Here is a 20,913-nt window from a genome sequence, read left to right as displayed (position 1 = left end):
TGGCAGTGAATTGTATAATGTGGTTTTGTTCAAGAATTCTAGATGTCATTATTCTTGCACCATCATCTTTTATCTCTCTCTCTCCCCATCTGATATTGGCCTACACAGTTACTGAAGATTTGTTTCAATATTTTTTGACCCAAATGTGCCGTATCTTCCAGCCTAATCCAAGACAGATAGGGATTGATTTTATCATCACTTGTTTTTCTTAATATTGTATGCTTACTCTCTTTCATACTAACCAAAGAATGTTACGCAATCTAGCATCGTCTTGTATCATGACATCTGAAAATAGTGCAAGCTTGAATTTCTTTTCAGTCATGCACTGAAGTAGAATCAAAAGTTGAAATACATCCCTACAACACAAAACAAGCCAGTCTGTCCAGAATTAGCAACCAAATCCATTTGTTTCCTAATGGGACTTGCCATGCCATTCACAGGCCATGATTTAGACTGGCGCGGAGCGAGCTGAGGTGGAGGCCAGACAGAGAGTCGGGGCTGGGGGGGGGGTAATGGCAGTTTTACAAGATCCCCTGGAGTGAAGAAGCGTTCTCCATCATTCGGCCGCGGAGTCCCTCTGCAGGAGACTTATGGGCTGACACCTCAATGGGGACGTGGCTAATGCAAGACGGCATGCGGGTTAAGACCCGGCTCTGCTTCCTCTCTCAATCACTGCCCAAAGCGGCACATCCTTCCCCGAGCATTCACAAAACGCAACTGTTTTTTTTTTCTTCCCCCTGGCCCTGCAGATATAAAGGCATCAGTGACACACCTTGTGTCCGTGGGAGTATCATGTACCCATGCGATAGTCTCAACCTCGGTCAAATTGAAAGCGTATGGGGCCTGCCATGGTGGTCCTCCAGGAATATAATTCAATCTGTTGGGGCCTTCCGTCGAGCACTGCCCTCACTTTCACATTTCTCACTTGGAGGATTTGCTCCAGGACATCCTGGTAATTAAAAGATTAATAACTGCGAGAACACGAGCAAAATTGTCCCAACACAAGTGCCGGGGCTTATTTAAGGCCTTATAAATGATGTGGATGGTGAACTTTAAACCCTGCGGACCTTTGACAGTAGTGGGCAGGCAGGGATTATCTTTTCTTCTCTCTGCGAGGAGTAAGAGGAGAAGAGGCTGAGTGCCGGTGATTCACAGCCGTGCACAGAGAGAGGGAGAGCAGAGGGGTAGCCATTCCTCTCCAATCTCACAGACACAGCTAAGGACAGTTATTCATCCACATGCCTGCTAAGAAACATACGCTGGTTTTTAAAAAAAGAAAAAAGAAAAAAAAGAAAAGCCCTGCTGTGGTCTGATGCTTTTACAACCACTTTGTTTCTGAAATGAAGATAGGAGCCTTTGAATACTTGCAGGGATGTTTAGTAATCCTGACGAGGGATTTCCATAAGGTACGGACTAGATAATAGTAAAGTAAAGTAAATAATGACATAAATTACCTGTGCTCAAATGAAAGAAATGAAGAAAATGAATATTCAGGCATGCCAAAGTAAATGTTATCCAAGAAAGAACTGAAGGCAAGTGTTGAAGGTGTATTTTAGGGGATATATTCGGATTACATACCTATACAATGCACTTACTATACAACGTAAGCATTTTCACATTTCAACTGTTTGGCAAACAGAAATGGTCTAAACAGACTGAGACAAGCTTCTGGATGCCTTCGTCACAAATCTTTGGATTTGGTTCTTTTGTTGTCTATATTAAAACCAGATACAGGTGTGAGCAGTATTTCAGCTCCAATTGATTCACTGGCATGTCACACAATTTTGGAAGATTTGAATATGATTCATCCTGTAGTTATGCTTACCACTGGAATAACTAAAAGTGTTGGACTACATAATTACTTTTAACCTATTTTTCAAAGTCTCAACTATGGTTGAGTCAGAAGAATAAAAGCGTTTTGTTTTCTTAGTTTTGCAAGCACATTCTGTCAGGTTTGTCTGCAATAACAAAAGAACTGCACCAAAGCAATTCTTTACAGTTTGGCACCAAGTTAAAAACACAGGACACCCAGGCTGGGTTAGGAGACGGAGACGGAGACGGAGACGGGGACCAAGTTCCCACTCCCTCCCCCGTGTGTTCTCCCCTTGTTTGCTGGTGAGTGTTATTCTAGTGTTAAATGAATGCACAGGACCCAGTGGAGCACACAAGGGCCCAGCTAATTTGCTTTGGCACTCAGGACACAGTGATGGAATGTGAATGTCAGCGGGCTCTTTATTTACGCACTATATAAAACCCAGTGGTAATTAACACCAGGTACCCTCCCACGCTCAAGTGTAATTGACTGTTTCAAAGGACCGTCACTTCATAATCCTGCGTGTGTATTAAAATTACACCCTCCATATTGCCCACTCCCTTTAAGGATAAGGGTCAGCTCTGCTGGCAGAGGCTCTCACACGCACATAAGATTTCTTTATGACGACATTAACATTTTGACATCTTCATAATGAGTAAGTGTATTAAGATGGACCTTGGAGAGACCTTGTGCCACCATCACGGAAAAATAGAATAATCATTGCTCCATCACTTATTTTTTTTGCTGTATGATTTTAATTTTGTACCAGGGGACATTTCCTTATCCAATTTCTTTGTTTGTATAAGAGTGAATAAAAATTAACTGGGCAAAAATGGGAAAGGTAATGGCCTCATTTCATTGAAGGAAAACAATCACAACAGTCAGTAGTGATGTTCTAACGTTCTTCAAGAATCTTATTTTCAGTGGCACTTTGTTACAGTGAAGTTTGTTAAGTGCTGTAGCAGCTCAGGGGCCATCAGAGGTGAATATTTAACTTCAACTGTGACGATGGCCGTCTCATTCCCTCAGGACTACCGGCTGTGGTGCCACATAAACTAGCTACTTGTTCATTTCGGCCAGCAGCCGTGACACGCAGCACAAGTTGTCAACTGTGTCGCCCTAACATGTGTCCATATGGTCTACACAGCCTCCTCGCTCAGAACATAAACTTAATGAGAGCTTCATTTGCATTCGTTAATTTAGGATAATGTGTGCTAATTGATTCTTGTTACTTGTGTATTCTAATTAGGCCAAGTTAGCCATGGGATGAGTGCTGCACATGCAAATGAATGTTGTGGCCATTAAATGTTCGAGTGGCCCTGGCACTGTCCTGATTGTAATTAGTGTTAATTACATCACATAGGACAACTAGCGGCTGTTGCCAACAGTCTGATTACTTCACAGAGGAGCAACAGGATACAAATACACCAACGTCAAGGACGTATTTCATCCAGATACAGTGTTATGCAATACAACTAATTCACATTATAAGAAAGTTGTTTTATTTCAAGAAGTATTAAGATAAAGGTAGAGGACTTAAATTAGCTTTAAGACAGCAGTAATACAGAAATAGTTTGTTTATAGCTAAAATAGACAATAAAACAGCCATTTTAAGGAACAACACAGAACTAGTCATCTGAATAAATATTATTAAAAATGAAATCATAAATAAATAACATTAAACAATATCATAACAATATCATCCTAAATAGTCAATTTGTCTCTCTCTTTTCTAAAAGTTACTGACTTTTCAAAACAAAACTAGCCATGTTCCTATCTTTGACTGTTCTAGAACATATGTATTTGAAAGCAACAGAGCTGTTTAAGTTTTTCTCTCTCATAGCTCAACATCTTCTCTTGTCTCCATTTTGGACTTCTTGGGAAGGCTTACCCCTTCTGAGCTCAAAAACTGCTCAATCTTTGCTATCTGGGCTCGGATGTCGTCGCGCGGCCGCTCTGGTTTGCCCTGGGAGCCCTGTGTACGGCCCTCGACCACTGGCTGGCCCTGGGGTCGTGGGCGGGTAAAGGATCTGGAGGGAGTGCAATCCTGTCGCAAACCATTACCCCCGGAGATAGCTGTCGCCACGCCACTTGCCGGGGAGCTGAAGGCGATGGACACTCTGCTCCCCTACCAAGACATCAGGACCGTCATGACATGTAATGGCAACCCCTTCAGATTCAATAGAGGTCTACACGATTTACAGCTGATGGAAATAACACTCCCTGCTCAAGTTACTTCTCCTTCCCCTCAATCTCTGGGTCATATTGCTCAGGAGGGGAGCGAGCAGGAGACGATCTGCCATCATCTCTTCCCCACCCCCACTCTGTTCATGAGACCACTGTGTTTGTGCTATGGCTGATAATTAACCCTCATACCATCCACATAGCCCTCTATCTATCCTTCCATGTACATAAACTACTTTTAGTTTAGTTTTTTTTTTCTTCTTTCCCGCAAGCAATTCTCCTCCATTCCTCTCAAATAGCTGCATCTGGTTGCAATAAGCGGAAGAGTGACACCGGCTGATGGCTGTGGAAATCGAATGACTGAGTGCGTGAGTGAACGTTGGTAGCAGAACATTATTAGGAAGTGCCTTCCCACAGGCAATAAATTCTACATGTGCGCAAACTCTGCAGAGACCGCCCAGCCCTGTAGTGTCACTGCGGCTCAGCGCTGTGCTCTCGCAGACGCCGAAATGTGGAATTCAAATGGAAAACAAAAAAGATGACTCTTGGCTGGGGTTTGAGTGCCTTGTGTCTCACTCAAAGCAACTGAACTATACTTTATGTGCCATATTTTGTGTGTTATTTGAATGGGAGAAAAGGCATGGATAAAGAGTAAAACATGCTCTGAACACCTATGAACGGATGAAGAGGGGAAACTCAGGCAGGCTTTGCCGATACCGCAATTCCACCACTTCTCCCAGTGGAGCTGGGCCACTTCTCCGCGATGGATGCTAGGGGCCAAGGCTTCCTGCTGCTTTCCGTCAGAAATTATAACAGAGCAATCTGACATCTTCAGGAAATTGAAAGTCAAACTGATATGCATGTGCAAGTGCTGTGTACTGCTGACTGGTGACTTTTGCCTGAGGGCGTAGACTTACCCTGCCTGCTGCCATCTCGCTGAAGCTCTGTCTGATGGCATTCCAGTCTCCCTGCTGGTCTCTTTTGTGGCCTGGGTGGACGCCAGTGCCATCTGACCCTCCTGAACTTCTTCCATTAGCTGCTGAGTCTGAACAACAAAAAGACACAGCGGTTGTGTTCAAATCGCACCAGCGTATCCTGTGTCATTCCTGCCAACTGAAACATCTTGTCAACATTGTTTAACATAGTTCATATGTGGTCAAAATAAATCATCTATACATGCAATCATCCAAAATTACAGCATGTACTAGCATTGTGCTGTTTGGAAGTCTTGAGCTTACATTACTTGCCCCAAAAGTAAAGAAGCAATATTTAGATAAGAAAACATGTCCTGAATGACTGATCATATCTGAAGTAGAAGGTATAAAGTTTGTATAAATCTGGGTTTCCTTCAACTATTCCTTTAAAATGATGATAAAGGAAAGTAAAGCACAGTCACACACACACACACGCACGCACGCACGCACGCACGCACGCACGCACGCACGCACGCACGCACGCACACACACACACACACACACACACACACACACACACACACACACACACACACACGCACACACGCACACAGCCAAGATAACACGATGACGGCCACATCTCAGACACTCACCTCTTTTGTTAAGTCTGTCTCGCTGAAAGATAGAGGCAGAGAAGGCAGAGGAAATCTCCTGGAATCTCTGTGGTGTTGAGGATCGGCGCTCTGACCCGGCGGACCCTGGAGCTGCCACGGACATGGTGCAGACAGGGCTGCCTTGAGTGACACCAGGAGAGCCCTCCGCGCCGTGTGAACTCATCGGCTGGGGGCTTTTAGCCGGCGCGCCCCACACAAAGGAGGACCTCTGTGTCTTCGTCCCTGGGGCGCTGGAAGGGCCTGACGCTTGAGAGGGTGACCTCTCATCGCCCCTCCTTGCTGGGTTTGCGCTTGACGTTTGGGGTGTGACTGAAGCGCCCGCCGGGATGTTGCCCTGGTCCGGTTTGCCGTCACTGGAACATGGTTCCTCAGAAGGCCTAGTTACCTGCGGTGGGTCTGCTTCCGCGGCAGAGGATGTTGGAGGGAATAATTCAGGCGAGCCCATGTTAGCTGAGACATAGCTGCGTTTAGCGTCTGCGGTTACAGTTGGAGTGTGCTTCTCGGGGTCGACCCCTTGGACTGCTTCCGCTCTCTCTACGGTCGCAGGTGAACATTCCACATTCTGGGTATGAAGAACGTGTGTCTCCGGGACACAGATGCTTAGGCCGTCACTGATCTGCAGACCAAGATGGCAGAGGTAATTCTGTGGTTGGTCCACATATTGTGAGGAGCTTGATTCAGCTGGGTGTTGTGATTGTGATTGTGAAGTGGGTGGGTCTGGACCTTGTGGAACATCGGCGGTGTTGCTCAGCTGCGTGTGAGCAGCGACCTCGGCAGGCCCATCACTGCCTAACTGGCTAGCCTGATCTGCTTTACAGGCTGAAGCGACGGTGTCACTCTCACCTGCCCTTTGGAAGGTGGAAGCACTCTGTGGCGTGGCTTGGGCCCCTGGGGTCTGGGGCTGGGGCTCTGTGCAGACTGGGCCCTGTGCAGGAGCGACTGCCTGACTGTCTGAGTCCTTATCTGGTGACTGGGGTCGTCTTGCCTCGGGGGTACACAGCGTCTGCTGCACTCCCACCTCCCCTATTCCTCCAGCCCCAGGGTCATTCCCAACATCGTAAACAGAGCTGGTCTCAGGCACAGATAGCCCTCCACTGCAGTGGACCATACTGCTGATGCTGCTGCTGCTGCTGCTGCTGCTTTTGTCTGCACTAGACAGCTCACCCACGTCAAATGAGGTGCAGGCTTGATTGCTCCCACAGATGCCAGGAGCTGGGTTCCTGTTAGGATTTGTCAGCGCACTCGTCACTGGATCCTCAGGTCCATCTTTGGCAGCACCCCTCTCAGATTTGGGCAGAACTGGAGCAACAGGACTTGCTGCCGGTCCGAGTCCTGACTGGTCAGGGGGACAGCTCTGTCTGGGTCCTTCCACATTGGGATGAGATGGTGGTGTATCAGCTTGGGCAGGCTGGGTGTCAACATGAAAGTCTGAGTTTGGCCTGAAAGGAGAGTTGTCTGCTGCCATTTCCTGAGCCTCAGTGGGTTCAATGATTTTATCTGTCAGATTCAGATTTGGTGATCAAAAATGCAGGAGTCAAATAAATAAATAAATAAATAAATAAATCTGTTAACATTTTTGAAAGCTACACAGAATGCATTTCAAATGTATTTTCACACCAAAATACACTTTCGTACTGAATTCATACCATGCGGCTTATGAAGTGATCATTAATGTGTGGTAGTGAAAAATGAAGTGAACATTCCGGAAGGCTACAGAGAACAATGTCAACATTGAGCTTGAGGTTACACTGACCTGGCACTGGCTCAGAATTTGTGGTGTCATTTCCTTGTGTACAGCTCTGGCTTGCGCTGACAGGATCAATCTGTTCTTCTGCAGAGGACACACTTTTTGTGTGTGTGTCTTCAGGCTGCTGGCCATCAGCAAGCACACTGGTCACATCTGTGCTGCGCATCAGTCCATACTGTTAAATGTAAGTCAAATATCTTGTATTTAGTGGATACCGTGTATGACCACAGCAACATTTCAACTTAAAATACTAATTTAAATTAACCAATGTATGCTGTAGATGACATTTCTTTGCTTTGTATATCTTTGCAAAGCCTGTTCTGCCCTGCACTGACTTAAGAGCAATTCATTTTCATAGTTGTTTTACCTCCAAGCCGTGTATGTTCTCAGCCTGTAGCCTGGCACAGGAGAGCTGTTTGTGCTTCTCGTGGAGGTGGTCATAAGCCTCCTTCACCGATCCTAGCTCCTCCTGCTGGGACTGAATCTGCTCCTCCAGTACGTGTTTCTGGTGGAGGACAATCCAGGAGACATTCACTCACGTTTGGCAAATAGAGGAGGAAATAACAACATTTACTACTAGTCTTTCACTAGATAACATTCAAATGTACTGCTCTATGTCCGAATGGATTTAGGTTCCTTTAGATATATTGGGGACATCGTATCTGATGCTTAAATGTTATAACTATTTTATTATTATTATAATAATTATTTATATTATTATAATTATTTATTGACTTGTATTTCAGTGCCTCTTCACACATGTACCTCTTTTCCCCACAGGATGTTGTCATTTTTGCACTCCTCCTTCAGACGCCCAAATCTTTCCTCCTTCCCTTCAGCCTCTTCCCGAACCAGCTCATGCTGTCTTTTGAGGGCCTGGCCGTAAAATTAATCACCCGAAAAATTTTAATGCAATGATAAATTTTTATGTGTTTATTTAAACCACACAGAGGGCCCTAAACAGGCTGGGAAGCCAATACAAATCAGCCGCCTGGTGTCATGTTAATAATGGTTTTAATAAATGAATATGCGAATTAGACTGTGGTGAAGAGGGCCAGTCCGAGAGAGGTTGTTAAAAGACAGGAGGTAGTAAATGGAGAATAAACACACTTACTATTATTCAGTTGCACTTCATGCTTCCTAAATGTGCACAGCGTGATATACAACACCCTCAATCATCTTTATGAGCTGTGTGGGGCCGTCATCATTTATTTCTGCTCTTGTGTAAATTAAGATCATTACCGTTTCCAAACTGGGTAGAGGGGTTTTGATGGGTGACTTGTCAGTGCTCCGGTACTGAATCAAGCTGATTTCAAATGGTTTACTCAAAACATAGAGTGTTTTGTATTTTCAAATATTAGAAAATACATTTTTCACTATGTCACATGCAGAAACACATGCCTATGGATATCGAATATATGAGACATCTTGCAAACCTAACACAAAACTTCAAAGCTGTCAGCTACTCTCTCTATATACATTTAAAAGGTTTACTTATTTAAGAATTGTTAGCCGGGCTTTATTATGATTATGATTATGATTTCAAAAATAAATGTTGTCTTCTAGAATTTTCCTTCAGTTGGGGAACTACATACGTATCTGTCCAAACAAGGGTGTGTGTAATTTTTTTTACAAAGGATCCATACCACACAAAAATAATCAGCTGCTGAGTAGATGAAAGTACTTGTGTGAGGGTGATCTCAGTTTCAAAGGGCCTTCATTTGATTTCAGTCTGTGTTTATTGTGAGCAGGAGGGGGGTGGGTTGGGGAGGGTGAGATGGACAGAGGAGGGCTGGAAGGTGCTGACCTGATACTCCTCTCTCTGAGAGAGCAGCTCCTCCTGGGATTGGCTCAGCGCCTGGCTCTGTGTGTGCAGCAACTGCTGGATGTGCTGCAGGGACTTCATCACTTCCTGTGTGCCACACACACACACACACACACACACACACACAGAGTCACTGAATGCATGCATAAAACACAGATACACACAAAAGCCATTCTGAACACATATGCATGCACACACACACACAGACACACACACACAGACACACACACACAGACACACACACACACACACACACACACACACACAATTCCATGATAGACATGCAGGGAAAAAGAAAAACACAGACAGACCCAAACACACACATGCCAGAACTCATACATACACCCACACATTAGGGAGAGGGGTTTGACTTCTGGTCATTACCTACAACTTTTCTGTTCACATCCATACTTCCTCCCCTTATAGCTTTTTGGAGATTTTTGATACAAAATAAATGACTGTTCACTGCAAATGAAGATGGAATAACAAACAAAAAAATCTCACCTGTTTTTCCAAGTGAGCGACGTCAATCTCATGCTGCAGTTTTTTATTCATCTCAATTTCCTACACAATCCAGTCACAATGTGCAAAATTGTTATCAAAGAGAGCAATCATAAGGTGCAACCAAACCGGTCATAGTAGCCGAGTGTGAAGCGTTCTCTACCGTCTGCAGACGCTGCTGAAACGGCTGGATTTGCCGTTCGCGCTCCCGGAGGCTGGAGCTCTCCTCTCCTGAATGGTACGCCGACGACACCTTCGCCTTGATCAGCTCGCTGTTCAGCCTTTCCACATCCTGCGGCAGGCAAAAATGAACTATGGCCACCTCTGAAGCTATCGCTGACATACCATGAACAAGGCACAGATGGAGTTATGCGGGTCATTTGTTGGCATTTCCATATTTTATTGAATTTATATGCCCGTGCAGGGGACTGTTTGATTCAGTGTTGTGACAATATATCACGGTAGCTTTATTTCAGGCATAACAGTTTGCGCCAGTTTAGACAGGCTTCTGACAACACTATTCATTTATTCGAGCGCGAGTTCTACAATGCACTCACTAAGCCTTCTCCTGGTCTGAACCCTCAACAAAACACTAGAAATCAGTCCGCCTGTGATGACTGAGAATTGAGAATCACACAAATATTTTGATAATTTATTATCAAATTACATATACAGATGTTTTAAGTAGCTTACCTGTGTAAATGTATTTATTTTCGATTCTTGACTTTTATTCACAGCAGTAAGCTTCTTGTTAAGTTTGATGGCCTCTTCCACTACCACAAAAAATATATACGAATATATACAAATATATAAACAATGCTCATTGATTTGGAGAGGATACTTAAAATGCCCCCTTTAGACATTTATTACAATTGACATCTATTGTCAAACACTATTTCTCTACGATATAAAACAAACTACATGCGGTTAACATTTGTAACATGACAGACTAATTTGCTTTGCTACCTTAACAGTTAAAAGGTCAAGCCAAAAATCCCTACAGTCCAGCCGGGGAAAGGTAACATCCCTTCAGGTTCTATCAACATTCTTCACAATGAATGGCCAGCATATAACACTTTCCAGACTGACTCTCTGGGACCGAGGATCTGCCCCCATATCTCCCTTAAATTATCCGCAGCTGCCAGGACCAGCACAACTATATCGCTGCTATACATAAATAGTGACCCTATAGTTTGGAAGCAGAAGATAAATATGTTTACGGGGGCAGTTTCGCGTAGACGCAATATTAGCACAGCAGATCTGAGAGAAACAAGACTATTTCTTATACACGACCTGTCACTTCTTATCAAAACTCACGCTTTCTTCTCAGAGACCAATGCTCAGCACTGAGCCTAAAGGAGACAGCTAATAACAAGTTATTTTTGTTGCCCTATAGGTCAGACTTGTTTGGTTGCTAAATAACAAAGCCCTTTTGGGTTTACTGACACCGATTAGGATTCAACTCCCTTGAAAATGCAAAGATCTTTTAAATATGAATAATACTGTATTTTTTTGTAGAAATGTTTCTCTTGATAGGCCATATTTCTTTAACTAGTGCATTGTGTCAGCGAAAGGTACCGTTCTCCTGCAGTCTGTCGTGGGCCTGCTTGAGGACTGTGGTCTGGCGGGACACTGTCCCAAAGCGCTGCTCCACCTCCCCCAGCTGCTTCAGGTAGCTGTCTTTGCTCTGGGTCTGCAGCTCAACCTTCTGCTCCTGGGACACAAGCATAGTCTCTTCTTAATCTCTGACTGGCGCTTACTTTTTTATCCCAACACAGCTCGACTGTAACTAAGAATGCATTCAAGTGTCTCCCCCTCTCCTTGCTTAAAGCACAAGGGGGGCACTGACTGATGTGGATGCAGTGCTGTGCCGTCCTGGAGGCCTTTGTTTAACGACTTGGCTGACTGCTCCTCCAGAACAGATAAGGAGTCCGCTCTGACGCATGCCTGAAGGGCTTTTATTATGAATTTCTGTCGTTACTGTTTGATTGTCTGTATCAAAGCGATTTTCTTTTTTCCACCCTCCCCTCCCCCTCCTGCCCATTGAGAGGTTAAACGGTGCGCAGCTCTGATATAAAATATTTTAATAGTGATATTTTCTCGGCCGTGCCGGCAGTTCAAGTGTCAAGCTCACTCCCCATCCGCCACTGCTGATGAGCGCTTCCCACAGCTGAGCCTCCTCTGCAATTCCCCCACCCCTCCACACCACCCCCCAACCCCCTCACAACCCCACTCTCCTTCAGTTCCACTCCACTCCACTGTTACTTCAGTCCAGTGCTTACCAGCTCGCTTAACTTCTTCTCCAAACTGTACTTGCGCAACTGCAAAAACAGCAAACAAAAGCAGGGACAATTCAGCTCAGGACAATTTTTTTTCTTAACAACTATTAAATCAACAAGCCAGAACTGCAAAATTTAAAAATCAAATTGATCAAATTTAATTCATATTTACTTCCCCAATTTTGTTAACCACCATGTTAAAGTACAACATGAAGTAGCCACGCATGCAAGACCACATATAACACATTTGTTTCATTTAACTGTTTAAATTGCACATGACATATCACCTGTTCATCTACTTGAGTGTCCCCAAATAATCACAGTACATACATGTTGAACAGGACACTGTTTTGGAACACACAAGCTATAAAGTGCTATCCGCTAGTGTGCTAATTACTGCCTTTATGTCTGGATTAGAGCCATGTATCAGCGTGTGTCATTTCAGATGGCCTTCGTGTGTTTCTAATGTAACAATCTCATTACTTTACCTTAAAGTAAAAAGGTAACAAGAATCTTTATTGCTCTTTTAGTGCCTTAATCGCTGGTGTGCTGAAGCATGGAGCGCAGCATCCATCACCTGTGCCGTGTCTAACCGCACCACATAGAGCCATCAGGGTCTCTTCGAGGGTCATGCATCCCATAGTGTTTCCCGTGGCTCCTTCATCTGCGCCCACTGCAACGCTCCAAGTGGTGTTGGTGTGTGTTTGTCTGTGGTATTACCTGCAATGACTTGAGCTCTTCCTTGAAACTGTTCATCTCCTTTTCTCTCAACTCGGCAGTCAGCTGATGCTTTCCCTGTGTGGGAGTGTGTGTTATTAAGTTGTTGGCAGAAGTAATGACTTATTAGAATATGCTGTAGCTTCTGAAGAGGGACGAGCACAAACACAGACACGGCAAAAGGAGAAAAAGCATACCTTGTCTTCCTCCATCCCTCGAATTTGGGCCTGAAACTAACGTATGAAAAAAAATGATCTTTAGTTCATTACTTCTCTGAGGTGACAGGATTAACTGTGCGTTGTGGGTGAGGTGTAGGAACAACCCATTACCCTTTTCTTCAAAGTCTCAAGAGCCTCATTGTGCTGATTGGCCATCGTGTTGATCTGGTGCTGCACTGACTCCTGTGAGATGCAGAGCACACCTTCATACACCCTCATACACAGGACATGGGATTTAATCCCAAATATGAGCTAGCTTTGAGTTTGTGGGTCTAAACAATATCTCTGCTTCCTATACAGTTTTTCAATCCAGTTACCAAACTATATCTCTATCTGACATAGGCTAATCTTCATGTGATCACATACCTTTTGCCACTCTAATTCTTGCTTCTCCAGTACCAGTTTATTGATCTGTTCCTCATATCGAGATTCCGCATCCTACAAGTAGAAGTGGTTTTACTTATAGCGATACACTGCAGAAACAGAGTAAGGTAGCTGTATCCCTAATGCAACATCATTCCTCTACAAAGTCATAAATCATATCTGTGACTGCAAACATGTCCCTACTTCAACACTCAGCTGGGCTTACAAAAATGATTTTTTGGAAACATCTGGCATATGTAATGTATATCCAGTGCTTTACTGACTGAATTACAAGTGATGGCATGAATAATGCTCTACCATTCAAGACACCAATTGGTTCCACTGTAGTGCTCTCTCTAAATAACATGCTGCCTTAGATAGTCTGCAGTCATTCCATCTGTTAATGTCTTCCTTCAGTCCACCAATAAATTCACAGAATAGATGGAGAGAGAAGGAAAAAAAGAACTGTCCAGTTAAATAGCTCACGCTGCATCTTTGGGTAAGTATCGGTACATTAGATAAGCGATATTAGTGCAAAGCCATCCTTATCCTCCTTCACCTCTGAAAGGTAGGCAAAAGTCAATTGTGTTCTACGTAGTGACTTTTTATATGCATGTAGGAGGGGGCTTGTGGAGTTTATTTATAAGTTCCCATTAAAGTGGGCTACCAGCATGGCAGACTCTAAAAGTGCACACTAGATAAAGCTGTTAACAGTTGGCCGAGGAACAATAAATTGACCAGGGCTTTTGCTCTGTAAAAAGGACATTAAAGTTGGTAATCCAAGTAAATCACAAGAGGACAGCCATGGGTCTACTAGGCCATAAAGACAGGCTGAAATACAGAAAAAAGGAATCAGTTGACAAGAGAACAAGTATTCTGTAAAAGAGTGAAGAGGAGTTCTGGCGGTTATCTAACGGCTGAACTCCGTGGTGGCCTTTGCTCCCAGTGCTGGACACTACAACTGTGCATACTTTGTTTCAGATTATCAGTGAATGCGATTGACATGACAAACGCAAGTAGAGCATTTACTTTATTTACACGGTGCAATTGCACACAAATGTCTTGTAGGACATACTCCACTGTAACCTCAAAGCAATAAACCAGGGCACTACAAAGTGTTGCGTTAATGGCATGCCTGAGGAACACATTGATGTAATGCTTTTGTTTCTCTCCAAACATGATAATAACAATAAAAGCAGAGAGAAGGCAATGGTTCCGTTTTTGTCTTATAACCTTTAAACATGTCCAGTGTGAGGTTTTAAGTGTTTGCTTGAGGGTACCATTTTTACAAGCGTGCACGTGCACAACCCCGTTCCTATCCAGATGGTCAGAAGAATTGTGTTTCGCCCTGAACTCATAACATCTCCTACAAGCATTAAACTACATTTTGTGCTTCCTCTAGACAGTGTCAGTATCAAACACGCTTAGACAAATCCAATCCAAATTTCTCTCTGGATTAATTAAATAATTTAATTTCCCTACCCTGCGAATGTACAGCTCTTGTACCGCATCCAGAAGAGTTGTTTTAAATTCCAGGACCTGAACAGAAAGAATACCATCCTCGGTCTCCTGTATTGTTTCAAAATAAAAGTAAAATATCAGTAAACATATCAAAACCATGCTCTGAGACTTACTATATCTGGTAATATGAATTGCTCTGAATCTGTAAATCTGTAGAATAATATGTAATCCTATAAAATAGTCTCCAAATACACGCACACACACTTACCAAGGAACTCAGATGAGTTAAGTCTGAATCAGTTTTCAGATCCATTTAGGTGTGCGTTGAGTGCGTTGAGTCAAAAGAACACCGCTACACTTGCCTCTACATTTCAGGAGACAAACAGACAATCCTCTAATGTATAAAAAAAACCCTCAAATAACCCTTGAGATTACTTTGTAATATCTTTTTGGTACATTTTACAGAAATGTTGTCACCGATCTGCCTCTGCCACAGGAGTTACACCTTCAGTCCATCAAGGTTGAACCGTTTATACCCATGAAAATGTAATAGGGGTCATGCCAATAGCACTGAATGGACAGATTACTGTCATTCTGCTTAAATTATATAGGCCTCAGTTATTTAATATGACCTGTAGATGGTCCCAAATGTAGTCATCACAACTGATGTTTGATGTGGGAGGTCTTCTCTCTGACTGATCCTTTAATAGAATTGAAATGTTCCTCTATTGTGACCTGTGCTGTGATCAATCATGTGCAGAAATTAAATGACCCTGTTAGAGCTGCTACTATCACAAATGACCTAAAGGGCCAATGTTCTTTATTGGCGTCTCCACTGATTCAGTTCATAGATATTAAAAAATTTTATAAGACATAAAAGCCAAAATTAAAAGGACCTCATCCATAAAAATGGACAACTCCGGTCCACGATGTGTCTGGATTACTTTTCATGTGTTATGAAAAGGCTGTAGAACTGTCTGATTTACAAGATGCAGCTAGGCCGTTTGCACAGGTACACAACATCAGGTAATGTTACACGTATTGGAGACAGTTAGACACCTTTAATTACATATTAAATGTACCGGAATACATTATCAGTTCAAAAATACCACGACATTGTCAAAAAAAAAAAAAGTATAATTACACTTACACATTTTTTTTTTTAGCCAACACTAGCTAATGTTGACCTTTCAAGATAAATTATATCACATGCTCGCAAAGCAAGATTGTCCCTAAGTAGATGGCGGACATTATATAACACAGTAACACAGTAGTTTAGTACTATGCTACTGAAACAATGCTGATAATAATATTAAACAAATGTCTCAGCTGGCCATCAATGAACTAACGTTAACTTAATTCAAAGTGGATCCCACTCACTAGTTTACATTCATGCTAACGTTACAAAGTGAAGATAGCATACATTATGATATAAGTATGATAACCGTTCAGTTACTCAGTTTGTTAGCTTAACGCTACTTACCATCTCACAGCCAGTCTTGAAAATGTTTTTATTATTAATACTGATATTGTCTTTCAGAAAATTAAGATGACGAGATTACATGATCATGAATTCATAGTCTACTGACAATAACATTCATAGTCAGAAAAAAAAAGTAAGTCCCAATCACCTAGCTAATATAGCTGCGGGCTAAGTGAAGCGTCCCTTCCCAGTATTCTGTCCACGCGGGAGGGCATGAGTGGTTCAGACAATGACAAGAGGAGTAACTTAGCCCTAGAATTTGTTTAACCTAAGGGCAGACTGAGGTTATTGAAAGACATAACTGTACTACTGTATATTTTAGGCCATTACATTTCTTATTGAGAAGATGACGAGTGGCTTTCTCCCTTCAGAGTCTGTTATCAATATCGACATGGCATTTCTGACGCAGTGTCACCACCTAGCGGGGAGAAAATCACAAAAATGTGTTTTACTTTTCGAAGGCCCTGATATTCTTAGAAAAGAATGCCTCCTCGTTTCAGTGCCATTGGAATTTTCAATAAAATGACCGATACAAGTATGTAAGTCAAACAAGGCGTGTTTGTTTTAAATAACCCATAACCAGGGTTGCCAGGTCTGTGTGACAAAACCAGCCCAATGGCCAATTAAAACCAGCCCAAAACCAGCCCAATGGCCAATAAAACCAGCCCAAAAACCAGCCCAATATCAGAACTCAAAATATGCCCCTGCCAAACCATATACACTGCTTTTAAAGTCCAACAGCATTGCTATCATTGCCAAATGTATTGTAATATCTACAAAGTAACACCAAATGTTTAGTATGCCAGCATTAAAAGCAGTTTTCCCTAAACAGTTCTTTCACCAAGGTCCTAAGATGGCCTTGTGTAATTAGATACAGTATATTGTCATTAATAATACGCACAGTGCGTGTGTGTATGTGGGCGTGTCCCATGTCCATGTGTGCACATGCTGATCTGAAGTCAGTTTGGTAGGATTTGGGTGTAAATAAATGATTTAATTTAAAATGTGGATTTTTATTTAAAGATATTCATCTAATTTGCATGCAAAATAGGTCTACCCGAACCAGCGGACAAAAAATTCAACCCGCGGCAACACTTCAAAAGTAGCCCAATTCCGCGGGAAAACCGCGGACCTGGCAACACTGCCCATAACCTAAGCAGTGCTTTGTTGGACCAGGTGATCCAATGGACATGGACCAGGTGATCCAACTCAGCCTTAATCAGGTGGTTGTGGTGTAACGTCACAAGTGAGAGGTGTTAAAAAGTGCACATTCCCTGGGCGTAAACAAGCAAATTTTTCGTTGAGGTAAAAATAGGCAATGACGACAATTCAGGAAAGAGCCGCGTCCTTAAATCTCAAGGGGAAGCTGTACAGTCCTATGCATCTTCCTCGAGGTATTATCAGGCCAAATTACTTTTGATGATGTGTTTGATCCCTGATGGACCGTGTGACGTATTAGCCTACTATTATTTATTTGCTAGCCAGAGGTTAATTTCACATTCCGAAGAAAGGCATTTCTCCAATTAGCAGTGATAATGTCGACAAATATTTTAGTTTTCAGATGTTTGGACAATAAAAGGCTACTCTTGTGAGGTTTCATCTAATTCGTCTAATTTTTTTCAGACTCAAAAATGGGCAACACCGAGCAAACACTGTTTCCATGGAGCAGTATTATATCCCAGCTGCAAGAACAAGTTCAAGTGGAGCGACGGTGGCATCGTCTCCGAGCCTACAAAAAATGCTTTGTAGGTTCTGATGCTGTGGATGTCATTCAGACTCACTTCCAGAAGAATTATTTGGAGGGCCTTGACTTCCCTCGATCTAAGGCAGTGCGTGTTTGCCAAGCTCTCATGGACTGTGAGGTGATTGAAGCAGCGTTTGACAAGGACAAAAAAAGTAACCGTTTCCAAGATGCCAAATGCAGCCTCTACAGATTTGTGAGCACTGAGAATGCTGTACTGAACAAGCTTGAAAATACAGTAATTTCCCCCTTTACTAAAAAGAGTTTTGATTTTCCTGACAAAGGGTATGTTTTATATTTTGTTATTCTCTTAAAATATGTTTTGTCTTTAAATATGACCATTTAAGATTTTTTTGTCTTTTTAGTTACACAGTTTGCCTTAAGCAAGCTGGCAAGTAAACCTGGAAGTTTGTAATCTGGAACCCGACTGACTTAATTTGGACAAAGCTGTGTGCCACTTCAATTCTGTAATCTTGTTTTAAAATGAAATATAGAGAGATGGAAGTTCTTTCTCATAGCACACCTATGAGGCCAATCACCACTCAAGGAGACCGTATTAAAAAGGCCACATTAAGGTCAAGCAGCCCACAAGCCACAACGAATGCTTTGCCACACTCATGTAAGCTCCATTATGTTTGCATGTAGGCTTCTAACAAGTTCAAACTTGATTTTGCTTTATAGTAACAATACCCAGTGGTTTGTATACACAGCCATAATATGTTGCCTTAGTAATCGTATAATGCTCTCTCACTTGCAGTGGTCAGTGAGGTGTGGCAGGAGCAGACAGTGCTGCGTCTAATGCAGATTATAGAGCTTCCCTTCCTTGAGAACCTGCTGGAGGCCAAAGATAAATCCTTGCAGCGATCTTACAGTGTGGATGATGACCTAGAGGCACTGCACAACAGCAGCAACCTTGACTGGGAGATTCTAAAGTCCTTTAGGGACTCTCAGTATGTTTTTCTTTATTTTCTATGCATTTAAAGGCACCATTGATGCAAATATTGTGGGTAGTGTACTCCATATTCTTGTCATAACATACATGTGTAGGAATGTACTGGAAATAACTAATCTTTTGGAAATACAGTTGATGTTTTCCCTTTTTAGAACATACTTGGTGAATGACTTCTTGCTGTGTCTGAATGTAGGACTGATGAGTGGCTGTCAGCAGCACTAGATTCAATGGAGTTCTTGCCAAACCAGCTGGTGGTGAAGGTGAGCCGTGAACTCCCTGTAACATATGAGTTGAACAAGAGTGTTAACACAGAGCAGTGCAAACTTCTGCTTTTTGATACTCTTGGCAAACATTATGGCCAACCTGACTGCTCTCCCCTACTTGGTGACTACATGGGAGACGTCTGCACAGTTCTCATAGAACATCTCGGTGAGTTTGCCTTGGTGTGCTTACTATACGAGTGTTTTTCAGAGTGACTGTCCTTATTCTAGTTGCATGGCAGTTGCTAAGCAAGGGCATTCGGCAACCATTACTGATTTTGTATTTCCCCAACTTTATTCCTCTTGTAAAGAATAGATTCCCTTTGAATCAATATGATCTGACCATTAGCAACAAATAAATCCCCATTTCACAGGGATCAAATTTTTTTTTTTTCATTTAGTTTAAAAAACAAACTAATATATAAAAATATGAAATTCTGGCCTTTTACCAGCAGGGGGTAGCTAGTTTAAGCAGACTACAGCATGCACCACATATATTGTAGGTAGCGTTTGTTGCATTTTGCAAACATTCTTTTGAGTGGCTGCTTTTTATGTAGAGAATGGGAATCTCAAACTGGCTCTTGAGGTCATTCAACTTGGTTTGAAGCTCCTGCCTGTGGAAAGACGGGATCAGCTCCAAAAATTACTTTCTTTCATGGCTTTGGCTGCTGACCCACAAGCCATGAAGTTGCATAAGGAGGTAAGGATGTTGTCTTCACTAAGAGGTTTCCAGAGACAATGATTTATGTTAAATCAGGATAAACTAAACCACAGAGACTAATCCAGATCATTTTATCCATAACAATGTTTTATTTTGATCGTTCTCTGAATGTATCTGTATTGTTTAATCAATTTAATGATGATTTACTAAACATGTGTAAAACCTTTCAGTTGGAGAACAGAATTATTGTGAAAAGGACATTTTCCAAGGCAATCGTTAACTACAGATGTCTGTCAAAAGATAAGGCTGAACTCTTGGTCCTCTTCATTATGGACAACCGTGATCTAGTTTTCCAGGTACTTTTTTATAACTCTGTTAGTGTTAGTGGTGGAGGAGGAGGATGATGATGATGATGATGATGATGATTTTTATTTTTTCTTAACATTAAACTCTGCAGATCCCAGGATATTTGCACAAGCTGGTTAGTGAAAAACTAGCTAGTATTCAACAAGGGAAGGTTACAGACACCTTTTCAGGTAATGAGCTTTTCTCTGTCAATGGACTACTCCTTGTTCGTTTTTGTTGTACCTTGACATCTCTACCTCCCTCAAGGCCCGAACTTCTGCCTTGGTAATCCAGAACCTGTTCAGCAATCAACAAATTTTGAGTTACTTCAGTTGCTCAGGACCATTGACGAGGACCCAAAGTATACACAAAAAGATAGAAAGCGCATGTTTGCCAAATTTTATCAAGGTCACCCAGAGATTTTTGCTGAATATTTTGGGCCAAGAATGTCTAGCATAATCAGCGTCCTATAGATGTAAGTGTCTTGTGATGAGGGCTTTGGCAGTTGTATGGAAATTACTTAATATGAAGCATAATAAAAATGTGTTTTAATGTATTTATTTATGTATGCATGTTAATTTTATTTCCTAGTATTCTTTGAAATGACAAATAAATGTCGAGATCTATTGCTGCCTGTTGTCTTAATTATTCTATTTTCACCTGGTTATGTGGTGAATAAGTGAAGGCAAAGTGGATTTGGTCACCATAAGAAACCGTTTTTGAATTTCCAGAATAGTGTCTATTTCTATATCCATATTGCATGTGAATACAATCA

The 20,913-nt window shown here is 42.3% G+C and overlaps 2 protein-coding genes across 2 annotated transcripts; one reads left to right on the top strand and one right to left on the bottom strand.

Moving 5' to 3' along the window:
* Positions 1 to 2,942: 2,942 nt before the first annotated feature.
* On the bottom strand, positions 2,943 to 11,864 carry LOC105910349 (hyphal wall protein 1). Its single transcript, XM_042707384.1, has 10 exons — positions 11,237 to 11,864; positions 10,352 to 10,431; positions 9,822 to 9,950; positions 9,662 to 9,721; positions 9,140 to 9,244; positions 8,098 to 8,208; positions 7,700 to 7,837; positions 7,339 to 7,507; positions 5,565 to 7,082; positions 2,943 to 5,042 (listed from the first exon to the last, which is right to left on the bottom strand). Exons 1-10 carry the CDS (start codon positions 11,385 to 11,387, stop codon positions 4,798 to 4,800), a joined length of 2,706 nt encoding a protein of 901 aa, XP_042563318.1. The 5' UTR covers positions 11,388 to 11,864; the 3' UTR covers positions 2,943 to 4,797.
* A 5,595-nt stretch (positions 11,865 to 17,459) lies between these two features.
* Positions 17,460 to 20,694, top strand: LOC105910370 (DEP domain-containing protein 7-like). The gene is made up of 9 exons (XM_012839081.2): positions 17,460 to 17,573; positions 17,803 to 18,205; positions 18,415 to 18,539; positions 18,678 to 18,870; positions 19,066 to 19,301; positions 19,690 to 19,832; positions 20,024 to 20,149; positions 20,251 to 20,329; positions 20,406 to 20,694. The coding sequence occupies exons 1-9, from the start codon at positions 17,498 to 17,500 to the stop codon at positions 20,609 to 20,611; spliced, it is 1,587 nt and encodes a 528-aa protein (XP_012694535.2). The 5' UTR covers positions 17,460 to 17,497; the 3' UTR covers positions 20,612 to 20,694.
* Positions 20,695 to 20,913: the final 219 nt, after the last annotated feature.

Source organism: Clupea harengus, chromosome 3 (genome assembly GCF_900700415.2).
Source record: "Clupea harengus chromosome 3, Ch_v2.0.2, whole genome shotgun sequence".
Lineage (NCBI taxonomy): Eukaryota > Metazoa > Chordata > Actinopteri > Clupeiformes > Clupeidae > Clupea > Clupea harengus.
This window is presented reverse-complemented; position numbering and strand designations above follow the sequence as displayed.

Bases quoted from the DNA above. Each gene is read 5' to 3' on its own strand.
- LOC105910349 (XM_042707384.1), bottom strand. From the start codon at position 11,387: ATGCTTGTGTCCCAGGAGCAGAAGGTTGAGCTGCAGACCCAGAGCAAA. The intron at 8,209-9,139 runs GTCAGCACCTTC...TTTTACGGCCAG, and splicing joins CTCAGAGAGAGGAGTATCAG to GCCCTCAAAAGACAGCATGA. The intron at 7,508-7,699 runs GTAAAACAACTA...TACATTTAACAG, and splicing joins AGAACATACACGGCTTGGAG to TATGGACTGATGCGCAGCAC.
- LOC105910370 (XM_012839081.2), top strand. From the start codon at position 17,498: ATGACGACAATTCAGGAAAGAGCCGCGTCCTTAAATCTCAAGGGGAAG. The intron at 18,206-18,414 runs GTATGTTTTATA...AATGAAATATAG, and splicing joins TTTGATTTTCCTGACAAAGG to AGAGATGGAAGTTCTTTCTC. The intron at 19,302-19,689 runs GTGAGTTTGCCT...CTTTTTATGTAG, and splicing joins AGTTCTCATAGAACATCTCG to AGAATGGGAATCTCAAACTG.